This window comes from Peromyscus eremicus, chromosome 3, assembly GCF_949786415.1.
Source record: "Peromyscus eremicus chromosome 3, PerEre_H2_v1, whole genome shotgun sequence".
Taxonomy (NCBI): Eukaryota; Metazoa; Chordata; class Mammalia; order Rodentia; family Cricetidae; genus Peromyscus; species Peromyscus eremicus.
This window is the reverse complement of record NC_081418.1, coordinates 71,101,664-71,128,902: the sequence shown is the minus strand read 5'-3', so window position 1 is coordinate 71,128,902 and position 27,239 is coordinate 71,101,664. Positions and strand designations below refer to the sequence as shown.

The following is a 27,239-nucleotide window of genomic DNA, read 5'->3' as shown; positions in this document are numbered from 1 at the left end:
AAGACCACCAGAGGCCTCCCTTGAGGTCCCACACCCTGTGAGTTACATTTGAGCATTGAGGTTGTTGACCCCAATGCTCTGGAAAGCGGTGGCCTCTCCATAAACTGTCTAGTCCCACATTCATCTGTGGGAGGTATAGCTCCGTTACTGCCTCCCCTGAATCCCAATGGGACCCAGACTCATCCTTCTCTTCTGGTCCCTTCCCATTCTCCTCCTCCCTCTTCCTCTTTGTCCTCCCCCCTCTCCTCATTTTTCTCTCTCACTTATTCCCTACCCTGTCTTCTCCCCGTCTTCCTAGTCTCCCCTCCCTTCCCTCCTTCCTCCCCACTCGGCCCTCCTCCTTCCCTGTTCCCTCTCCTCCCCTTCCTCCTTTTCCTCTTCTCTTCCTGACTGTCTTGCTGAGCACAGTTCAATGGACACACTGAATCAGCCAGATAGTAGGAGGAGCTCTCCCTCCCTGGTTCCTTCCCTGACCTTGGACAGCAGCGGGAAGAGGCAGGGAGGGGCTGATTCCCGGTTGCCGGCCCAAGACTCGAGGTCCATAAATCTGCCAGGCTTAGGCAGAGGCCTAAATTTAGAGGGAACGTGTCACCAGACCCAGGAGGAGGAGTAGGTCCAGCCAGACCCCCTGGCTCCTGTGCGGTGGCCCCTGGAGCACAAGCTCTGCTTGGATAGGGCCCAGGTAGAGGAAGAACAGCTGGAGGCTTGGCTCTGGTCTCCTGCCTTCTTCCCTGCCAGGGCCTCTGCTGTCTTCCTCAATGAGGGCACATCCTAGAGACAGGAAATGGGCCCCACAGCTTAACCTCTGAGGAAACATCAAAGCAAAGGCAACCCGAGAAACAGCAAAAGCTAGGAACTCAAGCTCCCAGAACTGGGCGTGGCATTGACCCTAACTAGCCCAGGTAACAGACCTCATCCATCCATTCATGCAGTCACTCAGTCAATCAGCAAACATTTGTGGAGCACTTGCTATGTACCAGGCAGCCACGATTAGAAACTTTGGGTATAGATGTGGACCCTGACCTGCAGTGGGACTCCTGTGGTAGATGTGAGGGTGAAGGCAGCACTCTGGTCCCAGGCTAGCCAAGAGTAGTGTAGAAGTCAAAACTGGCCAGTCGGAATGGAGGCTGATGGCCAAAGAAAACAAAGGCTGTTCTCTGCACACCAAGCAGGTCCCTGGTTCCCTGGAGTCCCCCTGGGCCTCTGCAATTCCATTCTTCTCTGACACTGCCTCTGTGGAGGTGGTACAGCATCTTCCCCGAGGGCTTAGCTGGGCCTCTCAGATAACAGTGCATGGATCCAGGCTCTCAGACTTCAGAGAGCCTGTGGGGAACCCGGGCCCTATAACCAGTCTTTGAGTCCCCTACTGGACTAGAACAGCTCAAGGCCTCAGGAAAACATCTGTTCCAGATGCTGGTTGATGTGGAGGAAGGGGGAAAGGACACCTGGCACTTGGAAAGTCATGGGGGCTCCAGGCTTCAGGAGCTCCATGTCACAGTGGACCAGGGATCACGGCCAAAAGAGGCTCTACTCCATATCCCAACATCACAATGCAAATTTCTCACCTCCCCACTTGGCACTCTGACCCGAGCAGGCTGCACCTGCCTCCTGTCCACTCAGCTCTCTGTGAGGTCCCCCTCCCTTCCACTCTGCTCTTATGTGGCCAGCGAGGGTCTTCCTACTTGTGGGGCAACTGAGTGCCACATTTGGGCTCATGTCCTATTGGCCTCTGTCCATCTCGAGTTACATCCTTCTATAGGACCACTCTTCCAGTGTGTAATGTGTAATATGTGTAATAAGACCAGGCACACATAGCTCATCAGGTGGTCTGGGCTGGGATCTTGCCCTGAGCTCTTACCTGCTGAGTGGCCTTGGCTTCTGTGGAGTGGGGTTATTCACAGCTCCTTCAGAAGCTGTGACAAGGAGCAAATGAGCTGTCGCCTGGGCTGCATTTGGAGCTGAGGCCAGCACACAGCAAGGACTACACAGAAAAGTGTCTATCTCCCACTGTCTCCCGCTCCTCAGCAGCCCCCGCCAAAACAAGTTCTGCTGGCCTGTGTCCTCCTCTCATCCCCCAACAGCATCCCTAACCAGGTTCTGCTGGCCTATGTCCTCCCATCCCCCAACAGCATCCCTAACCAGGTTCTGCTGGCTGCTTTGAGCCTTTGTTCATTTGCTTCACGGAGTCATTCATTTTCTTACTGTTCATCCGGATACTTCCCCACTCATCTCCCCTTTGGATTCAGTTTTCAGTCCAGGCTTCCCAGAGCCTCAGATGTCTTGACAACCATTCACTATGCACTACTAAGGCTCAGCCTGGTTAAGGAGGTGGAGATCATGTCTTCAGGAGCTTGTCCATTGAAGAGATGAGAAGACTAAGGCCCAGAGAGGCTTGATAACTTTGCCAAGGCCACACAGTATAACAGCAATATCCCCTAGAAGACTGAATGTGGGGATGTCTGAAGCTCCATTCACACTACCCACTATGCTACCCTTTCCCTATTCATTCACAATCTCAACTGCCCCCAGGGATTCTGCTCAAAATAGGCACCTGCAGGATGTGCTATGGGCTTGAACTGAGTCAAATGTAATCAAGTAGACCCTGAGAGAGAGAGAGAGAGAGAGAGAGAGAGAGAGAGAGAGAGAGAGAGCGTTCTTGGCTATGCCAGCTTTTGGACCGAGTTAGGAGAGACAGAAGGAGGAGTTAGGAGAGACAGAGCCAAGGTGTGGGAAGATTTCAAAGCTCACTCTGGCTAGCTCTTCTTCTTGCCCAAGGTGGAGCAATGTGCTCCTACGCTGAGCACAGTGCCCCTGTGCCCATCCTCAGCAATGCTTTTTGCTCAGCGAGAGACCTGGCACAGTCTGAGACCAGACATCTGAGACAAGGTTAAGCCCACATCACCTGAGTCCTGAGAACATCGCCCTCACACCTGTGGGCTCAGAGCAGGTGGCAGGAGGAGACACCTGGGCCCACAGATGCTATGGTGGGGTCTCTGAGAAACGGAGATGGCATCTGAGAGCCTGGCTAGACAGGGTACAAGCCTCTAGACTTCAATTGCCTCTGCAGTCTTGGGCTCCCTGGGAGCCTGACCCTCCAGGAAGACCTAGATAGATGTACACACACACACACACACACACACACACACACACACGCGCGCGCGCGCGCGCGCGCGTAAAAAGAAAGAAAGAGAGAGAGAGAGAAAAGAAAGAAAGAGAGAGAAAGAAAGAAAGAAAAAGGAAGAAAGAAAGAAAGAAAGAAAGAAAGAAAGAGAGAGAGAGAGAGAGGAAGAAAGAAAGAAAGAAAGAAAGAAAGAAAGAAAGAAAGAAAGAAAGAAAGAAAGAAAGAAGAAAGGAAGGAGACAAGTGAAGAGGGGTGACAGCGGGGCCTGGCCCCCTCTCCCTTGTCTACTCTGATACTTCCCACTCATCCCCACTTGGGACTCAGCTCTAAGTCCTGGCATCCCACAGCCTCGACTGCCCATGACAAGACAAGACAGGCATTCATCATGCAGTACTGCAGGCTGAGCCCAGAGAGGGAGGCAGAGGCCATGCCTTCAGGAACCCTGTGTCCATGAAGACAAGAGGAGACTAAGCAGCAGAGGGTGTGGCCTGAAATCTCCCCTAGCCACCTGGTGGGGGGTCCTTCTGCTGAGCAAGCAGCATCTTCCTGATGCCCATGAAGCTGGGGTAAAGGAGCTGCCAGCAGCTGACAGAACCTGTGCACAGAATCCCCAGGCCCTTATGGAGTCACAAGGCAAGAGCTTAAGGTTGACAGCTCAGGATTCCCCCTTAGAGCGCGCGCACATACACACACACACACACACACACACACACACACACACACACACACACACACCCCTTCCCCTGCTCCAGATTTCTCTGGGCACCCAGGGCTATCAGCAAGGTTCCAGTAAGCTATGTGGACACAAGCTTGCCATCTGAGTGGTAGGATTACTAATCAGCAGCTCCAAGCCAGCATGGAGAGACCAAATGCTCAGCCTTCAGCCCCAGTCCAGGAAGTCGACTAAATGTGGTGTCTGGGGGCTTCAGCCTGTGGGGACATCCTGGGGCAAACATGTGGCCAGCTGTCCAGGAAAGAAACCCTGACAAGCAAGAGAAAGACAGCTGCTTGCTAAGGGAACAATGCCTTCTGCAGCCTCAGAATCAAAAGTGACAGGGCTGGGAGGAACCCAAAAGCGCACGTGTGCATACACACACACACACACACACACACACACACACACACACACACACACACACACACACACGAACACGCACTGGCATGCTAGTTGCAGAGTAAGAGGAGTCTGGTCTTGGGAGGAGCTGGAGGCCAGGGTTAGGATTTTTGAGTGCTTTGCTCTAATCCAGCCTGATGCCATTTTTTTTCCTGCCTCTGCCTTTGCTCATGATGTGCTCCCCACTTAGGCAGGGACTGTTATCAGCTGAGCAAACTCCTATTCACATTTCAAAATCCACTTCCTCACGATCTCTTCCATGCTGCTACCCTAGCTTCCCTCAGTAAAGCTGGTCACTGATCCATCATTCTCACCAGAAAATGCTCTCATCCAGAGCAGACGTGCTCCCATCTGCTTTCTCCACGGTGCCCAGCAATCACTCTGAACACTTTCCTGGAAGATGGGATCCTAGATGGCTTTGTCTTCTGGGTTGGACTTCCGCTGTCACATCTGCTCCCTGATGGGCGTCTGAGCTGGCACTGTAGTCCTTCCTCTTACCTGCTCTTCCTCCCACTAGCATCCAACTACTCCTCTTGCAGGAAGCCCTCCAGGACCTGCTTAGTTGTCTCTCCCATGTATTAACCTAAGGCCCTTTATGTCTCTCCCATCTATCTGGGGCAGAGAAGCTAAACTGCAGCCTGCCTTCCCCACCTCTGTTCTCTCTATAAGCGTAGGATATGTTCACCTTGGCCGAGACACCTAAGGTCGTCCCAGGGCCTAACACACAGAAGGTCATCTGGAAGTATTTTCTGGAGGCTTTGGTGATAGAGAACAGCACACTAGCCTTGGTGCATTTCATCCAGTGGGGAAGGAACCAGCTTTGGGGCTGAGGGAAGGAGTAGACTCCTGCCTCGAAGGTGTCCCTTCCCAGATCACAGCCTTTGTGGGGCAACAGGGGATGAAGAAGCGCTGCTTTCCAAGGGGTCTTGAGCACCTCCCTGTTCAGCTGTCCCTCTCCGGGGTGGGAGCAGACGTATGCTGTCAACGGCCAGCCAGACCTGGACAGTAACCCACACCTCTGCTCTCCTAGGTGGCCAGACCAGGCCAGGTGCCCCAGGACCAGCCCCTGTGGGCCCTTTTGGAGCAGCACTGCCACAGGACCACGACGCTCATCAATCTTTCAGGTATGCACGCTTTCCAACCCCCACCCCATCCTGCAGTAGTCCTAGAAGCTGAGGGGAGCCCTGGAGCTTGAGCAAGGAAGCTCAGGTAGCACATAGAGCCCTGACTCCAAGGCCTGGCTTGGTGTCATCATCGCGGTCTTTGCATAGTATCCTTCCCCATTTGAGCCTCGGGCTCTTCATCAATGACAAGATTTGGGCTAGACAGCCTCTTCTTGCTCACTGTCCCTGCATGGGCACCTGAAAAATTTGGCTAGACTGGTGTGTTCAGGAGCCCAAGGAGAGGATGACCCTTCTGCTTTCAAACTCAGTCCAAAGGCAAGACCAGCAGAAGGTGTAAAAACATCTCTGGTTGCCGTGGCTACAGGCTTCACCCTAGTATGGCCCTGTGAAACCGCAGCCAGGCTCTGGGGTCTGACCCTCTGAGGCTTCCTGAAGCTGATTCACACTGTCAGGGGAAGTGCTGAAGAATGCTGAGTGGAGGACTCTAGGGAGATATCTCCAGGGCCCCACCCCCATCTCCTGACTTCCAAGGACTGGTCCGCAGAAACAGCAGGGAAAGAGGGATGGCTAACCTAGACAGTGGTGGCGCACGCCTTCAATCCCAGCACTCAGGAGGCAGAGGCAGGCAGATCTCTGTGAGTTCAAGGCCAGCCTGGTCTACAGAGTGAGTTCCAGGACTGGGTAGGGTGAGGGCGCTTTGTGGCTCAGAGCCTCTGTCAGGGCTCAAGAGGACAAGAGAGCTAGCCAGCCCTGGACATCCAAACACAACCTGAAGCAGGCAGCAAAGAGTTAAATCCTATCACCTACATCTCTGCTGTGGGGCTGTTCAGAACTCAGCTCTCAGAGGCACAGGCCACTCTTGTCCCAGCTCCCCCATTCAGCATCTGTGGGGCTTTGGGCAAATCACCTGTCTACATGAGTTTCCTGGACTGCTGTGGCAGAGCACTGTACGGGATGGTTTGATGGATTCTAACCCATTTTCTCCCTGTTCTGGAGTCTGGAAGGGCATGGCTAAGCGGTGGCATGGTTTGGTTATTCCAGGGCCTCTCTCTCTCTCTGGCTTGCAGACTTTTCCTGTCCTCACAAAGTCTTCCCTCTGAGAGACTCTGTCCCACCTCCTCTTCCTAGAAGGTCACTCATCATATTGGACTGGGCCAACCAGCCAAATTGCATTCACATTATTTGAATCACCTCTTTAAAGACTCCAGATCCAATTAAGGCCACATTCCGAGGTCCTGGGACTTCAGATTTCAGCACATGAATTTGGAGAGACCCCACTCAGTCTCTGCCTCTGTTTCTTCACCTGTTAGAAATGAGGTTTAAGTCTATGTGAGAGGCACCCTTTGGCAGTGGGGACAGACAGCATGGGCCACGTCTAGCAGACACAGACAGGACCAGAGGTTCCTTACTTCCCAAGTGCCGTCTCTTCTTGCACTTTGTCATCTGAGGCAACACTGCTATTCAATGACACCCTGGCCTCTCCCTGCCCTCCTCGCCCACCTCAATGTTTGAAAAGGTAGCATGGATGGCCCACCTCCAACCTGAGCTCAGGGACAAGCTCTTTGACACCAGCCCCCCTCCCCCACTTAATTTTTAAGGCCTCCATCAGCTGACAAAAGGCACCCATACTATTTATACAAAACTTGGTGGAGGACCTTTTTGAATCATAAGATAAGAACTCATGATCTCATCGCCCAATGATTTTGACGGTGTTTTGTGTCCCTTAGGAGTTCATTGTCCTCAGAACCTCATGTTGTTTTTTGGGATTTGGGGGTTTTCTCATTTTGCTTTCTTTTTTTCACCAGAAATGAACTGTGATTGTGTCCATAGCTCTCTAACCTGTTTCTCTCTAATGACTGAGAGCGAATGCTTCCCCGTGTCATTAAATATTCATCCCGCACGTTGCTGGTGACGCTGCCTAGCAGCCACTGTGGGGACACATCATCCCTCATTAGCCACGGCCCTGGGGTGGACATGTGAACTGTTAGGATGTCTGCCGGGCTGCAGAAATTGCTTCTCTCATCCCCACATGTGAGTGATTTCTTATCTTGTTCCCACTAGTTAGGAGAATGTACAATGACTAAAAAGTGTGAAACCAAGCAAAACCACACTCACAATTGTTCAAAGAATCTTGATGCAAAAAACTGAAAAAAAAAAAAAAATACGAGCCAGGGAGTGACAAATGTAACGTTCAAGAGAACGCTCCCTCTGGGAAGGCAGGCATGGATAAATGCGGGAATGACTGGTAATATCTGTTCCAGATTGGGCGGCCCGCTCATTATGGTTTCTGCTATACACAAACCTTCATAAAAGAAGAGACCATAAAATAGAGTTAGGCCATGTGTGGGCTGATAATGACAAGAGACCATGAATCAAAGACTATGACCAATTGGGCTGTACGGCACCGTGGTCCAAATAAATGAAAAAAAAAAATACACACAGTCAGAAGAGCAATTATGACTTCCAGCAAGCTTTTAATGGAATATTTCTATTTTATTCACCACACATGCATCTACATATTATTTGAAAAATGCTAGGGCATTATTGGGAGGCATATTATTTATTCTATTCATAGATAATATAAGGGTCCAAAGGCATCCAAGTAATCTTTGAGGTAACTTTCCAGTCCAAGGTGCGTGCACACACACACACACACACACACACACACACACACACCCTCATGTGTGCACAGAGAGGCATACTAGTGTCAGTCAAGGGGGCACAAAGTCTGGCCAAAGAGACAGAACCCTGGGTTTTTCCCAGCCCCAAGGCCAAAGAACTTGTTTTTTCCCATGCAATGGCTACCATCTCTGGAACTTCTGATGGGTGCTGGGGACTCTGGGGAAACCATGGAGTCTCAGGTTGGTAGCTCTTTGGTGGGCCCTACATGAGCCCCTACAAATAGAGTATCAGGGAAGCATCTTGAGCAGTAGGGGCAGGAGAGGTAAGACCACAGGTGAATGCTTGAAGGAAGAGGAGAGAGGCTGGACTGGACTACAGAGCTGAAGGGCATTCTAAATGGTGGGCACAGCATGGCAGAGGCACAGAGGTCTCATGAAAGTAGGGTCTTCCACAGGACATCTCAGCCAGCAACAGGGTGGAGCGGGAGATGATGACAAGTGTCTTCTTTACAATGCCACAGACACAGGCTTCACCTTGGAGACTACGAGGAGCCAATCATGGAAGTAAAATGATTTATCATAACTATAAAGGCCCTTTTCATCTGCCTTGTGGAGGAAATGGGAGCCCAGCCGAGCTGATCCAGAGATGAGTACAGCCTGGCAGAATGGGACAGGGAATTGGCTCTTCCTCCTCTGGGTCTCCTACTGCCCAATCATACACTGAATATGTGTGGTGGGGTGATCACTTTGGGCCTTTTCTGGTCCCACAGCTTGGATCTACCAGGACACTGTATCACCTCTTCTCTGCTTAGGCAGGCTTGTGGGAGAGGTGGCCTGGAGCATCCCTCAATGTCATAGGTTAAGAGAGATGCCTCACACTTCACTATAACTTCCAGAAGACCTTGTTGCTCGTCCTTAGCTACCCCTGAATAGACTCCCTGTCTGCACAGTCTCATGGAGGACAGCCCCTCAGAGAAGCAATGGTTGTACCTGCAAAGCTTGTTGTCCACTTGGCATTTTCGTGGTGGGGGTGTAAAGGAGAGCGTGTGTGAGTTTTGGCAGAGTGTACTGTCTGTGACAGTAGAGTGCCTCTGTGGTGCTCTGTGGTCCTATTTGACAGCATGTATGCAGCTGTGCAGCAGATGTGTCTAAGCTGACTTGGCAACATTCATCACCACCATAGCTGGTATCAGTGGTGGTCTCATGCCTTACCCCAGGCTGCTCATGACAAGGCACTCTCTGGCACTGGACACACTTCCCCGAACCAAGTCTTCAACGTTTCTGGCCCCACCAGCCTAGGACACACAGACTTTCCAAATACTTGTCCCCTCGTGCCTATCTTGGGTCTGTGATAGGACTGGCTGGACCCTGTGTCCACCCATTCGCCAGCATTAACGTGAGATGTGAAGTCCATTGGCTTCCTTATGTTACATCTTGAATGATGGAAAGTTGTGCCTGTAAACAGGAAATTATGAAGAAATGGTACCTGGGATCCTAGAGATCTTAGTTGTTCACACATTTAGGGTGCACAGTAGCTTCTGGCCCTGACACTGAGCTGGTCACTTTCTGGAGGAAACTCTGTTAAGCAATGCAGGTCACCTAGGCCAATTCCTATTCTGCAGAATTCTGCATGTAAAGCAGCATGTCGCTGGTGCCCACCACCTCCTTAAAACGGTATGCGTCTTCTGAGCTCTGATGATAAACAAAGTTACCCTTGAGCTTGGCCTGGTCTCCTCCTTGTCTGTGCTGTGATGCTGTGTAACGGGCCATCCTTCGATAGTGAAGGAGACTACATCCCTGTGAGGACCGACCCAGCCAGTCATGCTCTGGACTAAGGCTCTGCGGGGAGTTGGGCCAGGGCCCTAACTGTCCATTCAGGAGGCAGAGGGTAGATCTCTCTGGTAGCTCTGCCGGTCTCCCTGCCAGTGGCAGGTCCTGGAGAGATTCCAGGGCTCTGCCTGGTCTCACTGCTCACTCACTCTCTCATGAACTCACTGGCTCTGCTTAGGAGTGACAGGAACATGAATACGGAGGCTAGGAAGAGTGTAGAGAGTCACCGGCCTGTTCTCTGTCTCTCTCCACCTGTAGTGCTGGCCTCCTCAGGGGCACTTTGCCCTTCACCAGCGCCTGGTTTCCAATGGAGGGCTCAGGGGGGCACGGGAATGGTTCTAGAGCCTCTAAAACCACGACTCTGTGAGCTGTGGAGGATGCTAGAGAACATGCCACTGATGGAGATAACTCTTGCCTGGGGCAACATGGTGGAAAGGAGAGACAAAGCAGAACCTAGACTGAGAGCAAGACACACCTATGCTAACCTAAGCCTGCTTCACAGGCATGAGCTATAGGCCTACCCATTTCACAGGTATGAACTATAGGCCCACTCACTTCACAGGCCTGAGCTATAGGCCCACCCACTTCACAGGTATGAGCACTCCGAGGCAGTTGGGTCCAACTAATCCCCGTGCAAACAGTGCTTGGTAGCCCAGCAGATTCTCTACAGGGGTGATCACTCCTCCACACTTACTGGTGAGGAAGACTGACTTTTTCTCCCCTCCTCAGAGGGCCCTGTATAATCCAGAAGGAAAAAAGACATGTTTTCACCTCTCACTTACTCTATCTGGTGTCCAGGACACCAAGACCTTCAAGTCTTCCAGATAATTTTAATTAATTCCTTCCTAGATATCCCCATCTCGCCGCTGGTGGCAAATCTGTCAGTGTGGAACCTGATGTTGTTCCTGGTTCCTAGCTCTGGCTGAGAGCTGCCTACTAGTCCATCCATATTCTCCACCTCAGTTAGACCCTCTCCGGTGACCTCTCTGCTACCCTCCGGGGCCCCTTCAATCCACTTCCTTCCCCAGGGCGCAAATCTGCTCCAGGACTGGCCAGTCGCCCCTACCCAGCTCTAATGTTCTCCTTCAGGAGAAGAAATTTCTGGTCAAGAGCCGCCCAACTTTGGTTGGCTACGGGTATAGGATGTAGTCGTGGGTTTCCTGCAGCCCCCGGGCCTGCGACCCTCGACCTTCAGATGAGCTATTCGGCCACCCCAGATAGCCAGCCCCGCCAGTATTCTCGCGACTCCTAGAGTTGAAAGCGCATCGGGGGCTGCGGGCCCGACGGGGCAGGAGACAGAGCCCCGCCCCCGACGCCGCCATTGGCCGTGGTGTAGCGGGCCGCCCCGCAGCTCCTTGAGCCTCGCCGATCGTCTTGGCCAAGGTCCTGGCTCCGCGGCTGAGCGCGATCGGTTGCGGCGCCCCGGAGCTGCCTGCTTGGTCCGGGGTGGGCGGGCAGGGACCTGCACGCTGCGCTCTCTGGCCGCTCCCCGTCGCGCCCGCTCCCTCGCAGCCACGCGGGGCGCGCACTCCCACTCCCTCCGCGCGCGGCTCCGGAGCGCAATGGACGCCGCGCTGCTCCACAGCCTGCTGGAGGCCAACTGCAGCCTGTCGCTGGCCGAAGAGCTGCTCCTGGACGGCTGGGGGGTGCCCCCGGACCCCGAAGGTAGGCAGGAGGCGAACGGACTAGCCACACGTGGGTGCGCTCTCCTAGAGCGGGTCTGAGCAGCACCCCGCGCCGCTCCCGGGCCATCCCTCTGAGCTCCGCTGCGCTCCCTCCTGTCACTAGGTCTCTACTCCTACTGCAACACGACCTTGGACCAGATCGGGACTTGCTGGCCCCAGAGCACGCCCGGAGCCCTGGTGGAGAGACCGTGCCCCGAGTACTTCAATGGCATCAAGTACAACACGACCCGTGAGTACCCCTCGCTTGCAGGCTTTCCAGAAAGGCGGTTCAGGAAGGGGGGAGGTCTCTCGACCCTGAATCGGACACCTACCGAGGGCCTTCATACCGCTATAGCAATTACCCTGGGGACTCTGTAAATGTGGGGGCTCGCCTTCTGTGCCTAACCCTACGGCGCTTCTAACCCCCGGTAAGGCGGTGGTTTGCCCAGAGTTCTTGTGCTACACGTTTGGAAAGAGCCAAACAAGGGAGTAGGAAATACTTCTCCTCGGCCGCAAGTGTCCCTTGCACTATTTGCTCAGGTGCCTGAAGTTCACCCATTCGGGCTTCGTCTGCACAGAGAGCATTGTATGAACAGATACAATGCTCTCCCATCTCTAAGGCGACGCCGCAGCATATAGACGTTAAGGCCCCAATCCTGTACGCACGTTGTGACTCAGGTAATCAGACCCTAGCACTGGAGAGGAGAGATCAGAAGGAGGTAGGGAACTGAGGTGAGCGCGTGTGTTAGCGAACATACTGAGCCTACACTCTGGGACTCGCTCACTGGCCTTTTAAGTCTGGAGCTCTGGGCAGCATTACCAAGCTCAGGTTAACAGTGGTTTTGAATCAGAACCACACCCCCCACCTCCCAGGAAGAACAGCCTGCTGCTTCCTTCCTGCTGACAAGCTCCATGAAGGCTACAGACTATAGGAAGAGGGCAGCAGGGAGTGTTGAGGTGGGGGCGGGGGCATTCAATCTGGGGTGGTGGTGGTTGTGTGTATGCACATGTCAACACAAATGATCTGATAGGAGCCGGTGCTGAGCTCTGTGAGGTCATAGGTAGCCATGGCTGGCCCACCCGGACACCTTCACCTGTCCGGCCCTACATGTTAACAGGGCACTGCGGAGACTCTGCAGCAAACTATTTGTCTACAGCCTTTACATCCTAGCAGAGCTGTGTCTGATTGTAACACGTATACGCATGCGTGCCCCAGCTGTCTGAGGGCAAGGAGGCCTTCACCTTCTAGATGCTTAAGACGAGGAAGCAGTGCCTGCTCTGGGGCCAGGCCATGCTCCCTGGGAGCCAGGGGCAGCCTGCTCTGAGAAAGCTAGGACCGGATGCTCCTAAGAAGAGAGAAGTCAGTGGAGATAGAGGAAGCCCTGAGGAAGGTTTCCCTACCACCTGAGAAATGCCTCCTGAGCATAGTTAAAACAGATCTCGTTGGTAGGTAGTGAGGATCCTGACCCAAGAGGTATGCAAGGAAAGGAGTGACTTCAAGCTCCTTCCCAGGAGTAACGAACACAGTTGTATTTTTAGGATGTAACCTCCGTGAGTTGGGCAGTGGAGATCAGGCGCCTAATTCAGAGGGCTGAGACTAAGTGCCATGCAGGGCCAAGTGGAGTGACTAAGCCTGTGGAAGCTCTGCTTCAGCTCTTACCCTGACCCCGTTACCTCCACCCACCTGGAACCCCACCTGCCCGGGGCAGTGCCTGACTTCCGTCCTGCGCACAGCCCAGCACAGCAGTACATAACCGATTTGTTGAACACCTACTGTGTTTCAGCTGCAGCAACTGTACTGTATTGAGGCTGCCCTCCCAACTGTACACAGATGAGTACAGAGTGGTAACTGCCCTGCTTCAGAAATAGCAAGGGGATTGTGGGAAGAAGGAGGGGCAGGGACATCATATACCAGACCCCTCTTACCAAATCAAATGAGAAACTGAAAAGGGTCAGTATACCACTGAGGTTGGTAAATGTGGTGGCAATTAGTCCTTGGTGTCTAATGAACAATGTTCTCCGTTGGACCAAAGTTCTGTCTGCACCTCAGCTCCCGGGGAACACTTGAGCTGGGGGTAGGGTGTTGGCTTAGAGAGATACCTGGAGCTGGGAGGGTGCAATCACCCTGCCTGGAAGAGGCCTCTGACAGCAGGGGAAATACCTGATTGATGGTCCTCCTGCCTCCGGCCAGCCTGCACACGGCTTCCTCCTGTTGGCCTTTTCAGCAGGATCCTTTAGAAAGGACTGGGGAGAAAGTGAAAGGCCTGAGGGGAGAGTGCCCTAATCTCATCAAGTCACAGCCACCCTTTCCCCTCCCCAAAGCCAAGCTTCTCAGAGGGCAGAAACTGCTTGAGGCCAGGAAACGCCCTGTGGGGATGACAGTGTCTGCTGACATCTCTGTGGTCTGTTAACTCAGCTGAGCACAGAGGACCTGTCACAGAACCTCTAAGTGCTAACCACTGTCAGGTGCCAGACTCACCAGGAGAACCTAGTACCCACAATCCCACTCCTGCCCACCCCCCACCCCCAAGACCCAGCTGTTTTCAGGCCCAGGTTTGCAGAGCCCAGAGGTGGAGCACAGCTAGCTAGCTCCTGTGCACCAGCCCAGGTAGGAAGCCAAGACCCTCACGCAACCTCAGGGCAACACCGTCTCCAGGAGTGACAGACAGTTAGTTCACTCTGCAAGGAGGATCTGAGAAGACTCAAGCCTCCGGATGGGGTGTGCTTAGTGCCTTGGAACTATGGAGTGTTGTAGAACATAGTAGGTAAAAAAAAAAAAACTAAGACCAGAGAGGGACATGGAGGACTGAGATGCACAGCACTGCCAGGGGCTTTATTGGAGGTATAGGATGGAGCCTGGGCAAGATTGTGAGTATAGAGGAGCTAAGCTGAGGTCCTCTCGGTCTGGGCGGGGAGGGAGGAAGGTAAGAACACTGCAGCAGCCTTCTGGTGGAGAAGATGCTTTGGGAGTTGAGGAGGGTTCCCATGAAAGTGGCCTTGGTGACTGGAATTGACAAGAGAGAGAGGAGATGGCAAGGGACGAGGAATTGCAGGAAAGAAATGGCTGGGCACAGTGGGGCATGTGCTGGCTCTGAGACATGGAGGGCATCTCTGAGCAGAGGCATCCAAGAAGCAGCTGACTGGGTAGCAACCGCCCAGGAGAGCCCCAGGGAGGGCACCAGAGTGGAGCTGTTGGAACAGGTGTCCGAGAGCACATCAGAGCTGTGACTGGTCCTGTGCAGAGACTGTCACCAGATGTCACAGTCAACAGTGGCCAAAAGAAGGGGAGGCAAGGTCCCAAAGGAAGGGACCCTGGCAGAACCGCCTGCCCTATCTCCTCTGGCACCCTGAGCCCTGGTGCATCTACACTGGTGCCCAATTAACTTACCATGCCCAGAGATGGAGACTTGGGGTTATCCTCATGCTACACATGGGGAAACAGAGGCTTGAAGACCTGAAATAATTTACCTCCTAATGAAACAAAGATCCTAAACCTAGGCAGCTGGATTTTGGGACCCCAGACAGGAACATAGGACAGAGCTGACCCAATGAGAAGACCCCTGCTTTCCCTGGGTGGCTGATGCCATCATTCCTGACCACCAGCTGGGCAATGCCACGCTGCTCAGAATAGAGCTCCTTGCAGTGATCTCTGCAGGGAGGGGCGCTCATGCCTACTTTGTGGGTAGGCAGTCTGATGGGTAGGGAGCATGGTGATTCCTGCTCACACGATCAAGTTCTGACTGCCAGGGCTCCTAATGCTCCCTACCCAGGGAGGTGGGCCCTGTCTCCCCTAGGTTTCCACCAGCTTAGGTTCAAATCCTGGGCAGCTAAAACCAATCCTAAAATGTCCATGCATAGCATAACCTATAGTAAGGCCCCCATCCTTCCTGGATCTCTGTCTCCCACCTGTAAGGAGAAAGGAATGGGTTTTCAGCAGCAGCAGCAGCTTGTTGGGGAGGCACGTAAATTCCACTTTACTCCACCTCCTCATTCACACAGACTTCTCTGAGCACACATCTCCAAGTATTCCCCCCTCCTCTCTCTTCCCCTTTCCCTCTCTCCCTTCCTCCCCTCCTCCTCTTCATTTCTTCCTTCTTCTATCGCTCTGTCTTCGTTCCAGCTCTCTCCATCTCTCCCTACTTCTTCTCTACCCCGATCTCCCTGCGTCCATAGATCAGTGTGCATTGCCTCTTCCCGCTCTCCCAGTCCTGGCCCCTCCTTTCGTCTGTGCCATGGTTCTATGGCTCCATATGAGGGTCTCCTCGCTTTCCAAGATGTAGCCCATCTTCCTCTTTCAAAAGGACTGGTCTCCACCTTGTCTTCCTTGTCCATGTCAAGAGGAAACAATGGGGCCAATATGTATTGAGGCATCCTTGGGCAGGGAGAAGGGATATCTACCTTAACTACCTATGGAGGAGACTGAAGCCTCACTTCCCAGAACCCCATTCTAAAATAGAAACACAATCCAAGGGGCCCCTAGACAGAGAACCTCCCACCAGGTCTGTGTCCCTGGGCAGGAATTCCCTCTTCAGTGCTATGGGAGAGACGTGTCAAAAGGTTGAAAAGCCCTTGGCCTCCGGAGCCCTAGACTGCTTATAGACCAAACTTGGACAAATCAACAGCCAGAGATTGGATAAGGGGCATGGCAGGCACTGGGCTACGCCTGGGAGGCTTCCCGAAGGTCTGCAACAGCAATCATTTGACACTTGTTGAGGCTGCAAGTCTGAGGGTCCCAGACAGACCACAGCCTCTGGACAAGGAGTTAGAGGCCACAGATTCAGAAACTGGACTGCCACCGTCTCCAGGGAGACATGGTCATACCTTTTCATTTTCCTGAGGCAGGAAGTCCTCTGTGTGTGAGGACTGTTTCCCTGCTGGGAGAGAGAGGGAAGGCAGGACATGTTCCCCCATCACAGAAGGTGGCTAATGAGGGTGGAGAGGAGAGAGAGAGCAGGTGGGGAGGCTCTCTGGCCACCAGTACCTAGAACTATCTATCCACCTGCCTCCAGCCACCCTCCGCTGTCACTTCAGGTAGAAAAAGACCAGCCACGCTCTAACGTCCATCTGCCTGTGTGGAAGGAGCTGGGGACAGAGAAGTCTCTCTTTCCGAACTCTACTCCCTCCCCCGCCCCTGGGTGGAGCAGCCCCAAAACACATTATTGAATCTCTGCTTCATACCAGGCTGTGTTGCCCTCCGTTTCCCCCGCAAGAAGCCGAGAAATCAGCTCCCCGAAGACATTTAAGACCTCACCTCACTATCCAAGGGCTCCCTGTCCCAAAGAGTAAGGCAGTAGATATTGCAGAGAATGAAGTATTGGCTCCTAGGTGAGACAGCACACAGTCACAGCTGCCAGAGCCAATGGAAGGATGGAGAGTAAGGAAGAGTTTCACTGGAGCTGAGAGGAGAGAGGGTAGGAGAGCAGGAAAGAGGAGGACCATAGAGGCGCTGAAGGCATTCATTCTGCAAGACCCAAAGATGCTGACTGATTGTCCACAGCCTCATGGTGAGGTACCAAGAATTATGGAGGGATACTGCTTGATTTTCAGGGTATGCCAGCTGAATCTTGGTCCAAGGCCACCAGGACCTGTCCTGTTGTCCTGACCTCTCTTCGGCACCATGCCCTGTCTTCTCTCTGACGACCACCAGCAACCACGGAAGTCTGGAGGCCTGGAGTGCTCACACCTGCCCTCCAGCACCCCAAAGGGCTTGTTCTCAGCACAAATTCAGTCACTTGGGCCCCGCTGACCACCTCCAGCCATGCTTCACAGTCAGAGAGGAAGTACTTCTGCAGTACCCGCAGAGGCAGGAGAATGCAAGGAGCCTGTTGAGATGTGGGAGGTGGCCTCAGTGCAGGGCTAAGGTTCCCTGGTGACTGGCCACCTCCTGATTTGTGTTTTAGCTCTCTTTCCTTTTTCCATTTTATGAATTTTGCAATTTCACTATTATGTGTGCAACTGTGTGCGTGATGTGGGAGGTGGGGCCGACGCCACAGCGTACGTGTGGCGGTCAGGGGACAACTTGCCTGAGCCAGTTCTTTATGTGGATTCCAGAAATGGCGAGTCTTTTGTCTGGGTGAGTCTTTTCCCTCTGTGCTATCTTCCTGCCTTAGTATGTCTCCATTAGCACACACTACTAATGACTTTGTTTTGTTGAGAATACGAATAATTAAGTTTTGCTGTTTTTCTTCCTTCTTCTTCTCCCTGTCTACTCTCCTGCCCCAGTAACTCCTTTCCAGTTTCATGGCACATGTATCATTCCTTTGCCACCAGACCCACACACCTTCCTCAACATTTCTTGCTCCTCTCTCTTTATCCCCCATGTCACTTTATAGTCTATACCCACTCTCGTACTCTCTTATTTACATACACACTAACAATAAAATTAGGATCAAATATGACATTTTTGTCTTTCTGAGTCTGGGTTACCTCATTTAATATAATACTTCCCAGATCCATCCATTTTTCCTAATTTCATCTTTTCTGTCCAGCTGAGTAAACTTCCATTGAATTTTACCACGTTTTCATTATCTATTCATCTGCTGACGGACATCGAAGCTGGTTTCATTTCCTTGCCATTATTGATACTAAATTATCTTAGTTTTCTTCTCTGTGTGAAGAGAAAATACTGACTTCGTGGGGCCATGTCAAAGGGGAGAGGGGACAGTGCTTGGGGATCCCTGGGGACTCTAGGGAACAGTCACCGAGGGACAAGAGGAGAGGGGAGCAGGCAGTGATCTGGGGCCTGAAAGGAGGAGCATCCTTGTTCTTGGGCATGACAGGGACATCCCACACCACAGAGGTTGCCATTCTAGGATGGTATGGTCTCTGCATAATGTCTTGAAAGCAGTCTGTCCATCCCACCTGAGAATATCTGGTGTCCAAAGACTTCTAGAAGGAGGCAGGCCTTTCAGCCTTCAAAAGGCTGCTCTGCTTTTGGGGGTGGGTTGGAGCAGCCATTACTTCGCAAGAGCACTGGGCTGAGAGCCAGGCCTAATTCTTCTCATAATGGCTACTTGTCTTCCTCTGGCAACGGCATCTCCTTCTTTGGACCTCCATTTCTGTGCTTTAGGAGGGTCCTTTTTCCCCTACAGTCCTTGGTTCCAAAACAGCCTGTACCTCAAGGTCCCCAGCTCACCTCCTTTTTCAGGCCCTTTACAGGCTAGCATTATGACAGACCAACATCATGGAAACAGGCTCACTGAGCATTGCTAGGGATGGCTGGAGTGAGGAGCACTGAGGAGCAGAGGCTGGGACACCAGGTGAGGTTCTCTCAAAGGTTCCTCTCCCAAGGAAGAAATGTCCACAGTGATGTGGATCCCACTCACTCCTGCCCTCCTTCATGGACCTAGTGTGACCACCGTTAAAGTGCGCAGTGTCTCTGTAACTCAGTTTCCCCATTGTGCCCTGTAAGTACAGGCTGCTGTCCTCACTCTGCCCACTCAGGGATGGCAGGACATAATGAGTGAAAAGCCCTGTGGAACTAGGAAGCCTGAGACCCAGTGTAGACAGTCAAAATCCAGAGCGCAGTGTCCACACAGCATAATAGCTGTGCGGTGGCCATTCTCTGGCCCTAGGTGTTATCGGCCCTTTCCCACCCAGTATCCAGTTTGGGCAATAGCAGATTACCAGCCTTGGGAATTCAGCCCAATAAGCTTTCTAGGTCAGGCTGGGCCTGGGCAAGTGTGGACATCACCAACCACCCCATCTCTGGTTACCTGCTTCCTAAGGGCTATGATAAGACCAAGGAGATGTGCAAGGTGACCTTAGATCCAGCCCGTCCTAAATGTCCTGTACAGAACCACTCCTATGGTGGTCCACCTCATTTGGGAGGCTCAGAGAATTCTCTGTTGGCAACATGACTGTGTCTCAACCACCCAGTTCTCGCTATGCCTCCCCAGTGGTCTCTTCAGCACTTAGTCATGGAATACCTTGTTACCCAGGCTAGGCAGTGGAGGACAGGGTGAGAGAAGTTGGATAAACTTTCTTCTCACCAAGTAGGAAAAATGAGTCAGTCAAGGCCCAATAGTTCAGTAAAGAAATAGCTTAATCTGGGACAGTTGGACTTCAGGCAATGGGGAGATTGAAGTAGGCTATGTGGTCCCTAAGGTATCATCAGTGTGGTCACTAGGAGTCCCAAAGCCCCTCAGAGATGGCACCGGTGGCTGCAGAGAACTTAGGTACAATGGGAAAGGCTCCTTTCTTCCGGGGAAAAAAAACTGGCCTTATGGCAATTCAGGAGGATGTGTTCCCCAAGGAAGGCCCACACTGTTGGCTGACCACAGACATGTCACTTCCCTTCCCTTGTTGGTCGCAACCAGACAAAATGAGGGAGAAGTTTCCTTCCCCTCTTACATTCTCAAGGAAGTACCCACTGACTAGATTTCTAATGTGCCCTCCTCAGAGCAAAAATGACTGTCTGGCAAGTAAAGGATGCTGCCCACAGGGCTTTCGGAGACTGATGCCCCACAGGACAGGGGCTTGGACTTTGGTGGCTGAAGTTTCAGCAGTGGGGTTGGCCTGTCGTTGGATGTTTGAGAGATGTGATTGCCTTCTTCGTGTGTGTTGCTGTACAGGGTGGTGGGGTCCCGACATCCAAGGCTATCAGTCCTTCTCTTGGCTTGCCCTGAATCTCTGTCACCCTTTGAGTTCCCCAGCAACCAAGGCTACAACGGTCTGGGTCCATCCCTGTGTGTTCAGCTCTGTTCAGCACGTAAGAAGGGGTCAGATAAGAGGGAAATGTAGGCCTTGCCTTAGTGGATCTCAGCCTGGAGATGAAGGTTCTCACTCCAGGCAGCCTGTGGGCGGGGTGGGAGCAAAGGGTCTTTTTAAACGGGAGTCATCGAAAGAACAATCCCAGCCCCGCATGTACCAGGCAGAGATGAATAGCTGGATCCTTGAGGCAACAGCGTCTGGGGAAGCTACTGGAGGAACTGGCTTGACTCTGGACTCTGGTCAGGAGCTCTCCAAGGTCTTCCCACCTACAGAGATGGCTTGGAGCGTTGGTTTTGCTGTCCGTGGTGCTGAATGGGCCACGCCTGTGCCCTGGCTTCTGCAAATGTCACTTCTAGCCTCTACTTCTCTGCCGCCATCACCTGCCCTCCTTATAATTCCTTCCAAACAGCCCATGACAGCATCTCTCCCTGTACCACAACCTCACTCGCTCTTTCTCCTATGCCCAACCTGCCTCTTGAATTATTTCCCAAAATAGTCTGCCACACTTCTTTACATGGTCCTGTCTCATCTGTGAGGATATGAGAGATAGACGTTGTCATATAGGGAGCATTTGGTATTAGGGATTCTTGGAACTGTCAGAATGGTTTTATGGTTGGCATTTAGCAAAATAGGAAGGCTCACTTATTAGATAAGCCACCTACCTAAGATGTCAGTAGTTTTATTGGGAACCAATGGGAATGACTTTTTCTGAGAGGGCAAACTGAGACAAAAGGGAGAAGACTTGGCGATGGTCACCTAGCCACCAAAAACAAAGTTAGAGATCTCATCTCCCAGTCAGGCTTCTGAACCATCATGGGTGAACCTCTTAACAAGGAACTATTAGCAAAGCATTGGCACCTGAAATGGGGAAAGCCTGTTGCTTCAACTGCCCAGTGCCACTCTGGACATCCATACCCTAATGCCCCTGGAAGAACACATCGCACACCATTGGCATCGATCCTCAGCAGGTGCACCTGTGTTGCTGTGGTAACAGGTACCCACCTCACTGCATCCAGCCCCACAGTTCTGGCCTGGACTCTGCCCTTAGACTGTATGTGCCCATCCTCCTGTGGTTTAGGGGGAGGGAGGAGCAGGGCTTTTCCACTCTCCTGTCCAAGGCTGTGCCTGAGGGCTTGGTGCCCTCATTAGCTGTAGCAGACAGCTCCCTCAAAGAGCAGGCACATCTGTCTTCCAGTCTTCTGGTACCCAGTGTTGATAGCCAGAAACTCATCCCCAGACAGCATTGGTCCCCCGGAGGGAAGGCCTTTTCACTCCCACATACAGCATCTCAGATAATGATTTTCGAAGTTTAGCAAATCTAAGTCAGTTCAGTGCTGTCCACATGTACTCAGCCTTGCTCCTGAGGGGCACAAAGTGGCCCCACCATGAACTCTGCCTACTTGTCTGTCACCAGGGAGCTAAGTTCAGTAGCAAAGGAAAGGACCAGATTCGAAGAGACAGAGCCCGCACTGAATCATGGCAAATGCCCTAAAATAGATTTTTGTTTTTCAAACTACAGATTGTGTGACAATAGAGGACTGTGAAATTGATTTTGTGGGTCAGGACTAGCATTTGTATATGAAGCAAATAGATACATTAGGACAGAGTAGAATGCAAAACATTATAGCTGTGGTCAAACTAAATTTTACTTTGTGAAACTGGATCCAAGCACTCATGTGCACGTGTGTGTGTGTGTGTGTGTGTGTGTGTGTGTGTGTGTGTGTATTCAATAATACAAAAATGTGTGTGTTAATGGAGCCCGAGGGCAATAAAAGGTGAAGTGCTATGTTCCAAGAAGTGAGACTCTCTAGAAGAGGTACTTTGAGGGAGAAGAATGATGGATTCAGGTATAGAGTGTTGGACAGGCCCTGTGGAGGAGCTGGCATTGGGCCAGTGTGAGGATAAGCAGGAGTTCGTTGGAGAGCAGAGAACAGGAGAGCCTCAAGCTGGAGCAGCATTGCTCTGAACATGCGCTAGATCCACTAAGACAAATGTCAGCTGTGTATGGGATGCAAGGCAGACATGGTGTCCAGGGGTAGAGAAATCTTAATATTATGCCAAGAAAGTTGAACTTCATTCTTGAGAGTAATAAAGAGACACTTATTGATGATTCTTAAGCAGGCATGACATTTAATCAATGGCCTGTACCACCTTTCTTACCAACAGTGAAGGAGGTGTTCCCACAACATGCCAGGTAAGAGATATCACTGGCTAAAGGAGCAGCAGGACTTTAGCTTGGGAGTCTGGGTCTTTCTACAGAGTGCATAAAGATTTCTTTTTATTTTATGTGTATGAGTGGTTTTGCCTACATGTATGTCTGTTCACCATGTATGTTGTTAGTGTCAGAGGTCAGAACCCGATATTGGATTCCCTGGAACTGGAGTTAGGGATGATTGTGCACTACCATATGGGTGCTAGGAACTGAACCCTGCCCTTAATCACCGAGCCATCTCTCATACCTTTCTGACTGGGACTGAGTGCTGGAGAGGTGCCGGGGTCTCTCGTTGAGAGTTACAATCATTGTGAGGTACAACAGGCTGACTCAGGATCCTGACAGAGACAGGCCTCAGGCTGATGGTCCCGGAGGCAAAGTTTTTTTTAAACTCTGAATTTGAAAACTCTGTTGGCTTGGAGCACCAGATTAAAGAATAATTAAGCTAATAGAATCTCGCCCCATTGTTCTCTGCTCCTCGGCAATGCTCCTTAATAATCCCATCTCTCTGAGCTCACTGTCAACTCAGTGGAAGTGAGTTTCTAAGTAACTTAATATTTTTTTTTCAGAACTCACTGCTTCCACAAACAATCTAAAGTTTCCCTTCCAGCCCCATGACTCTGTGTTCTGAGCTATTTATTTTAATTAGCTTTATATTGTATATCTAACATGAGCCAAAAAAGAAAACCCACGAACAGCTGCCCATTAGCCAGTAAGCAGAGCCCTGGAACAAATCAGCCTCAAACAATGGATTATTCGGAATTGTAATCAAAGGGGAGGTGAGCTCCTGCTAACAGTGTGCTGCAGAGTAGAGACTGGGGAAAGGCTTTCAGGGAACTCAGGAAGGAGGCACCCTCCTGCCTGGAGGGGGTAGGCTATGGAGAGAGCTGCTTCGGATCTAGACTTCCCAGGTCAGAGCTCAGGTTGAACACTGGGTCTGAACATTTTTGGCCTCACACTTTACCCTTGATGAAGCCCGAGCTTCTGCTCACTGGATGCTACTGCTCCAAAATGTCCCGTTGGACACCACGTTCAGCTTTGATGTAAATACTGGTTCTCTGAACATATCCAACACACAGTGGCCCGCAAAGTGGTCACAGGTCCAGGGCAGGAGCACAGGCCTGCATCCCCAAACTTCTGTGTTACCACAGCCTGGTGACCTAGAAGTCATGAACACAAAACCCAGAGCCAACCCTTGCCATCTTGGTATTCTTGCCTCTCCCTGCCTCAGTTTCCCCCTCTCTAGATAAAGGATCAGAACAAAGACTGAACGGCAAGTGTATCTTGTCCATTAGACTCAGCTAGAAGAGTCCCTGGGCAGGCAAGCACATACCGTGTAAGTGGCAGCTATTGTTGAAATGCTACTGGAGAAGAGGATGGGGCACACGTGGGAAATGATGGAGGCAGGGACGGAAATTGTTTGTTGTGCTAAAAGCAGCCAATCTTCAGCCGCAACCCGGGACTGACAATTGGGTTCAGTTTTGTAGCAGAGGAATAAAATGAAAGAAGGTGCACAGAGAGCTGGTCAGAGAGTGTGTCTGAAATGGGTTTTGCGTGCCTCCCAGCCACTGCGTAAGATAAAGCCCTTTGTGCCATTTTCATATAAATGACTCACATAAGCGTTCAGATACGCACTGTGTTTTCAGGTCCAGGGGAACTAAGGAGTGTGGATCTCCTCCTGCAGGTACCGGGGAGCCAGGGAGGGTTTTTGAGAAGGGAGAGTGACCTGACTCTCAGTGGTTGGCATCTTCTCTAGGGAATGCCTACCGAGAATGCTTGGAGAATGGAACATGGGCCTCCAGGATCAACTACTCACACTGTGAACCCATTTTGGATGACAAGGTGAGTGACCCTGTTTTTCCCCACCCGGCTCCTCATAGAGTGTTAGGACTCAGGCTGAGCACAAAGGACTTTATGGGCGACAGAACCAGTCTTTGTGTTACCCAGATCCTCTTTTCCGCGTCTCCTGTCCTGCCTGGAGTCCCCCTCCAAGAGAGCGTGGGCTGGTGGCATGAAACTTGGGAAGGGTACAGCCATGTAGCGGGTGTTCCCTGCAGCCAGCAGGTTCTGTGAGCACGTTCCTTCCTCTACCACTGAGCCTCACTCTCCCCACAAGGCTGTACTTGCTTCTACCGTTCCATGAAGAAGCAAGTACGGCCTCATGAGGACCATCGGGGCAGGAAGCTGGGCCTGCCTGGGCCTTGCCACCCAGTACTGGTTCTTGCTCTGGAAATGGATTCAGTGCTGACAAATATCTGGCCTCCCTTGCCTTTGGGTGCAGTACTGTGATCCAACCCAGGGCCTCATACATGCTAGGCAAATGCCCTTCCTCTGAGGTCCCCCTCCAGCAAGCTGTGCTTCACTTCTGACCCAAAATGATATGTCCCAGCTCCATTCCCTCCCCTCATTGACCCAAGGAAGTCCTCAGTGGGTCTGAAGCTTTCTCTCAGACAAAGTCCCAGTGCAGAGGCTGGAACATTGGCCTCTTCTGAGAAGGAGTGCCACAGACTGTGAGCCCAGGCATTCCACAGGGAGGCCTCAGGGGAGCAGGAGGAGAGCCAGACAACCTGGCTAGAAAGAAGCTCTCTTTGGACAACCCTCTGTTCTTCCTCTATGTCCTTACACCCCTCAGGTGATGGTACAAGGTAGACTGACTTGTATTCCATTTGAGTGTTGTTCCTAAGTGTTCTACAATGTGTATCTTCACTGCTCTGCTCAGGGACCAATCCAAACCTACCCCTCCGGGCCTCCCATAGTTCACTGCTTCTAAGGTAGGAGGGAAGATTGGTCCCATAATACAGATGTCATAGCTAAGGGCCGTCTCACCCTGAGTTGCTCTGCCAGCTGGGGTCTGAGGAGACACAAAACCCAGATGTGGCACTGGAGAGGCTCGAGGTTTAAATCTGTACCTGTAGCTCCAGGATACCTCAGAATAGACCGTGTCCGATGGGCGGTGGTGGCGCACGCCTTTAATCTCAGCACTCAGGAGGCAGAGTCAGGTGGATCTCTGTGAGTTCGAGGCCAGCCTGGGCTACAAAAGAGTTCCAGGATAGCCAGAGAAACCTTGTCTTGAAAAACAAAAACAGACAAACAAAAAGAATAGATCATGTCCATGTCCATGTCCAAATGTGCCCCTAAAAATTCATGCTGGGAGGCCTGATTACAGTATCTGTGAGTGTGTGATAAGCTCTCTACCACTGATCCTCAGCTCCAGCCTTCTATTTTTTTTCTTTCTTTTTTAGACGTTAAGTTGTCCAGAGAGGTCCTCCTAACTCAGCCTCTCGAGTAGCTGGATTACAGGTCTGCACCTCCAGGCTTTAGCCATTTATACTAATAGAGCCACCAGGCCAGCAGAGGGAGATCTAGAAGCCAGGATTGGTGGGGATACTTTGAGCCTCTTTTGTCCCAAGGTTAAGACAGAAATGGCTGGAACAGCAGCCCTACCCCCACGCAGCCGTGCTTCTGTCTTCCCATGCCTGTCTGTCTGTCCAGCAGAGGAAGTATGACCTGCATTACCGAATCGCCCTCATTGTCAACTACCTGGGCCACTGTGTTTCTGTGGTGGCCCTGGTGGCCGCTTTCCTGCTCTTCCTGGTCCTGCGGTGAGTCCACTTCCACCCTGCTTTCTCCTCACCTTTGTCTCTCCCAGACATTGTCTCCTCCACTCTGGGACCCAGGGAAGAGTGGACAGAGATGGGTTAAGCCAGGTGCTGGAGCATGACCACTAGCCAGCCTGAAGGGTGCAGAGCAGGCCCAGCTGTGACCGCCAGGGGGATCTTGGGCTCTGGTGCAGCTCCACTTCACCCCAGACCGTGTCTTTCCCAGTGGGTCCTTACCCTGCTGACCCCCAGCCCAAGCCCCAGCCAACCCTGGTTGACCCTGACCTGGGCCTCCACAGGAGCATTCGCTGCCTGCGGAACGTGATCCACTGGAACCTCGTCACCACCTTCATCCTGAGGAACGTCACATGGTTCCTGCTGCAGCTCATCGACCATGAAGTGCACGAGGGGAACGAGGTCACTGCTGGGAGCCTCAGGCTTGGGGCTGCCTGTCTCGCTGCCTGACACTTGATAGTCAGTCGCATGTAGTGACCGGCCCCGGGCCAGGCCTTGGGGGTTGCGCCCAGCTAAAACCATTACCGTTCCCTGCCCTTACCCGCCTTGTAAGTCCAGGTACCTTAGAGGAAAAGGAGCCGGCACTAACTTCTACCAGGGGCTTTATTGCTTAATCTTAGCATAGGACTGGAGAGATTAATCCCCCTTCCACAGACATGGGAACTGAAGCTCGGAGAGGTGAGCTTCACCACCAGGTCACAATAGCAGCCCTGAGCACAGCTCCCACTCCTGTCTCGGTGCCTGCCTTTCCTCTCACCACCTCGAGGCTTAGAGAAGCGTCCAGATTTGTAGAGACCTCAAAACTAGCCAGACCCCCCCTCTGTCCCGCGTGAAACATGAGCCTCTCCAATACCTCAGCGGCCATGGCCCCACACTGCTCCTTATGGCTTCTTTCCCTCACGTTGTTTTCATTTTTTTGTTTGTTTATTTGTTTTGGTTCTTCGAGATGGGATTTCTTTGTGTAACCTTGACTGTCCTGGAACTCACTCTGTAGACCAGGCTGGCTGCAAACTCAGAGAGACCCACCTGCCTCTGCCTCCCAAGTGCCAGGATTAAAGGTGTGCCCTACCACCGCCCGGCATTTCATTCTTTTAAAGTGAAAGTTCAAAGTCTATCCCTAATCGGAATCCAGTCTGACTAGCTATGTAGATGAAGGGACCCAAACACTGAAAACAGGGCTGGTCAGACCCAGCTCTGGTTGCAGAAAGCCGACCAGCCTCCCTTTCT

General features: G+C 52.1%; 1 protein-coding gene across 4 annotated transcripts in view; it reads left to right on the top strand.

Annotated features, from left to right (window-relative positions):
• The window catches only part of Crhr2 (corticotropin releasing hormone receptor 2), a 41,821-nt gene that overhangs the window by 3,417 nt on the left and 11,165 nt on the right, over positions 1-27,239 (top strand). Inside the window, exons 2-6 of one of the 4 annotated variants that reach the window (XM_059256681.1) lie at positions 5,266-5,359; positions 11,599-11,724; positions 24,155-24,240; positions 25,894-26,000; positions 26,297-26,414. In XM_059256681.1, the coding sequence (XP_059112664.1) occupies positions 5,266-5,359; positions 11,599-11,724; positions 24,155-24,240; positions 25,894-26,000; positions 26,297-26,414 (531 nt within the window). Of the gene's footprint in view, positions 1-5,265; positions 5,360-11,372; positions 11,476-11,598; positions 11,725-24,154; positions 24,241-25,890; positions 26,001-26,296; positions 26,415-27,239 lie in introns of those variants that run through there. The other 3 variants (XM_059256679.1, XM_059256683.1, XM_059256682.1) reach the window with 3 other exon arrangements.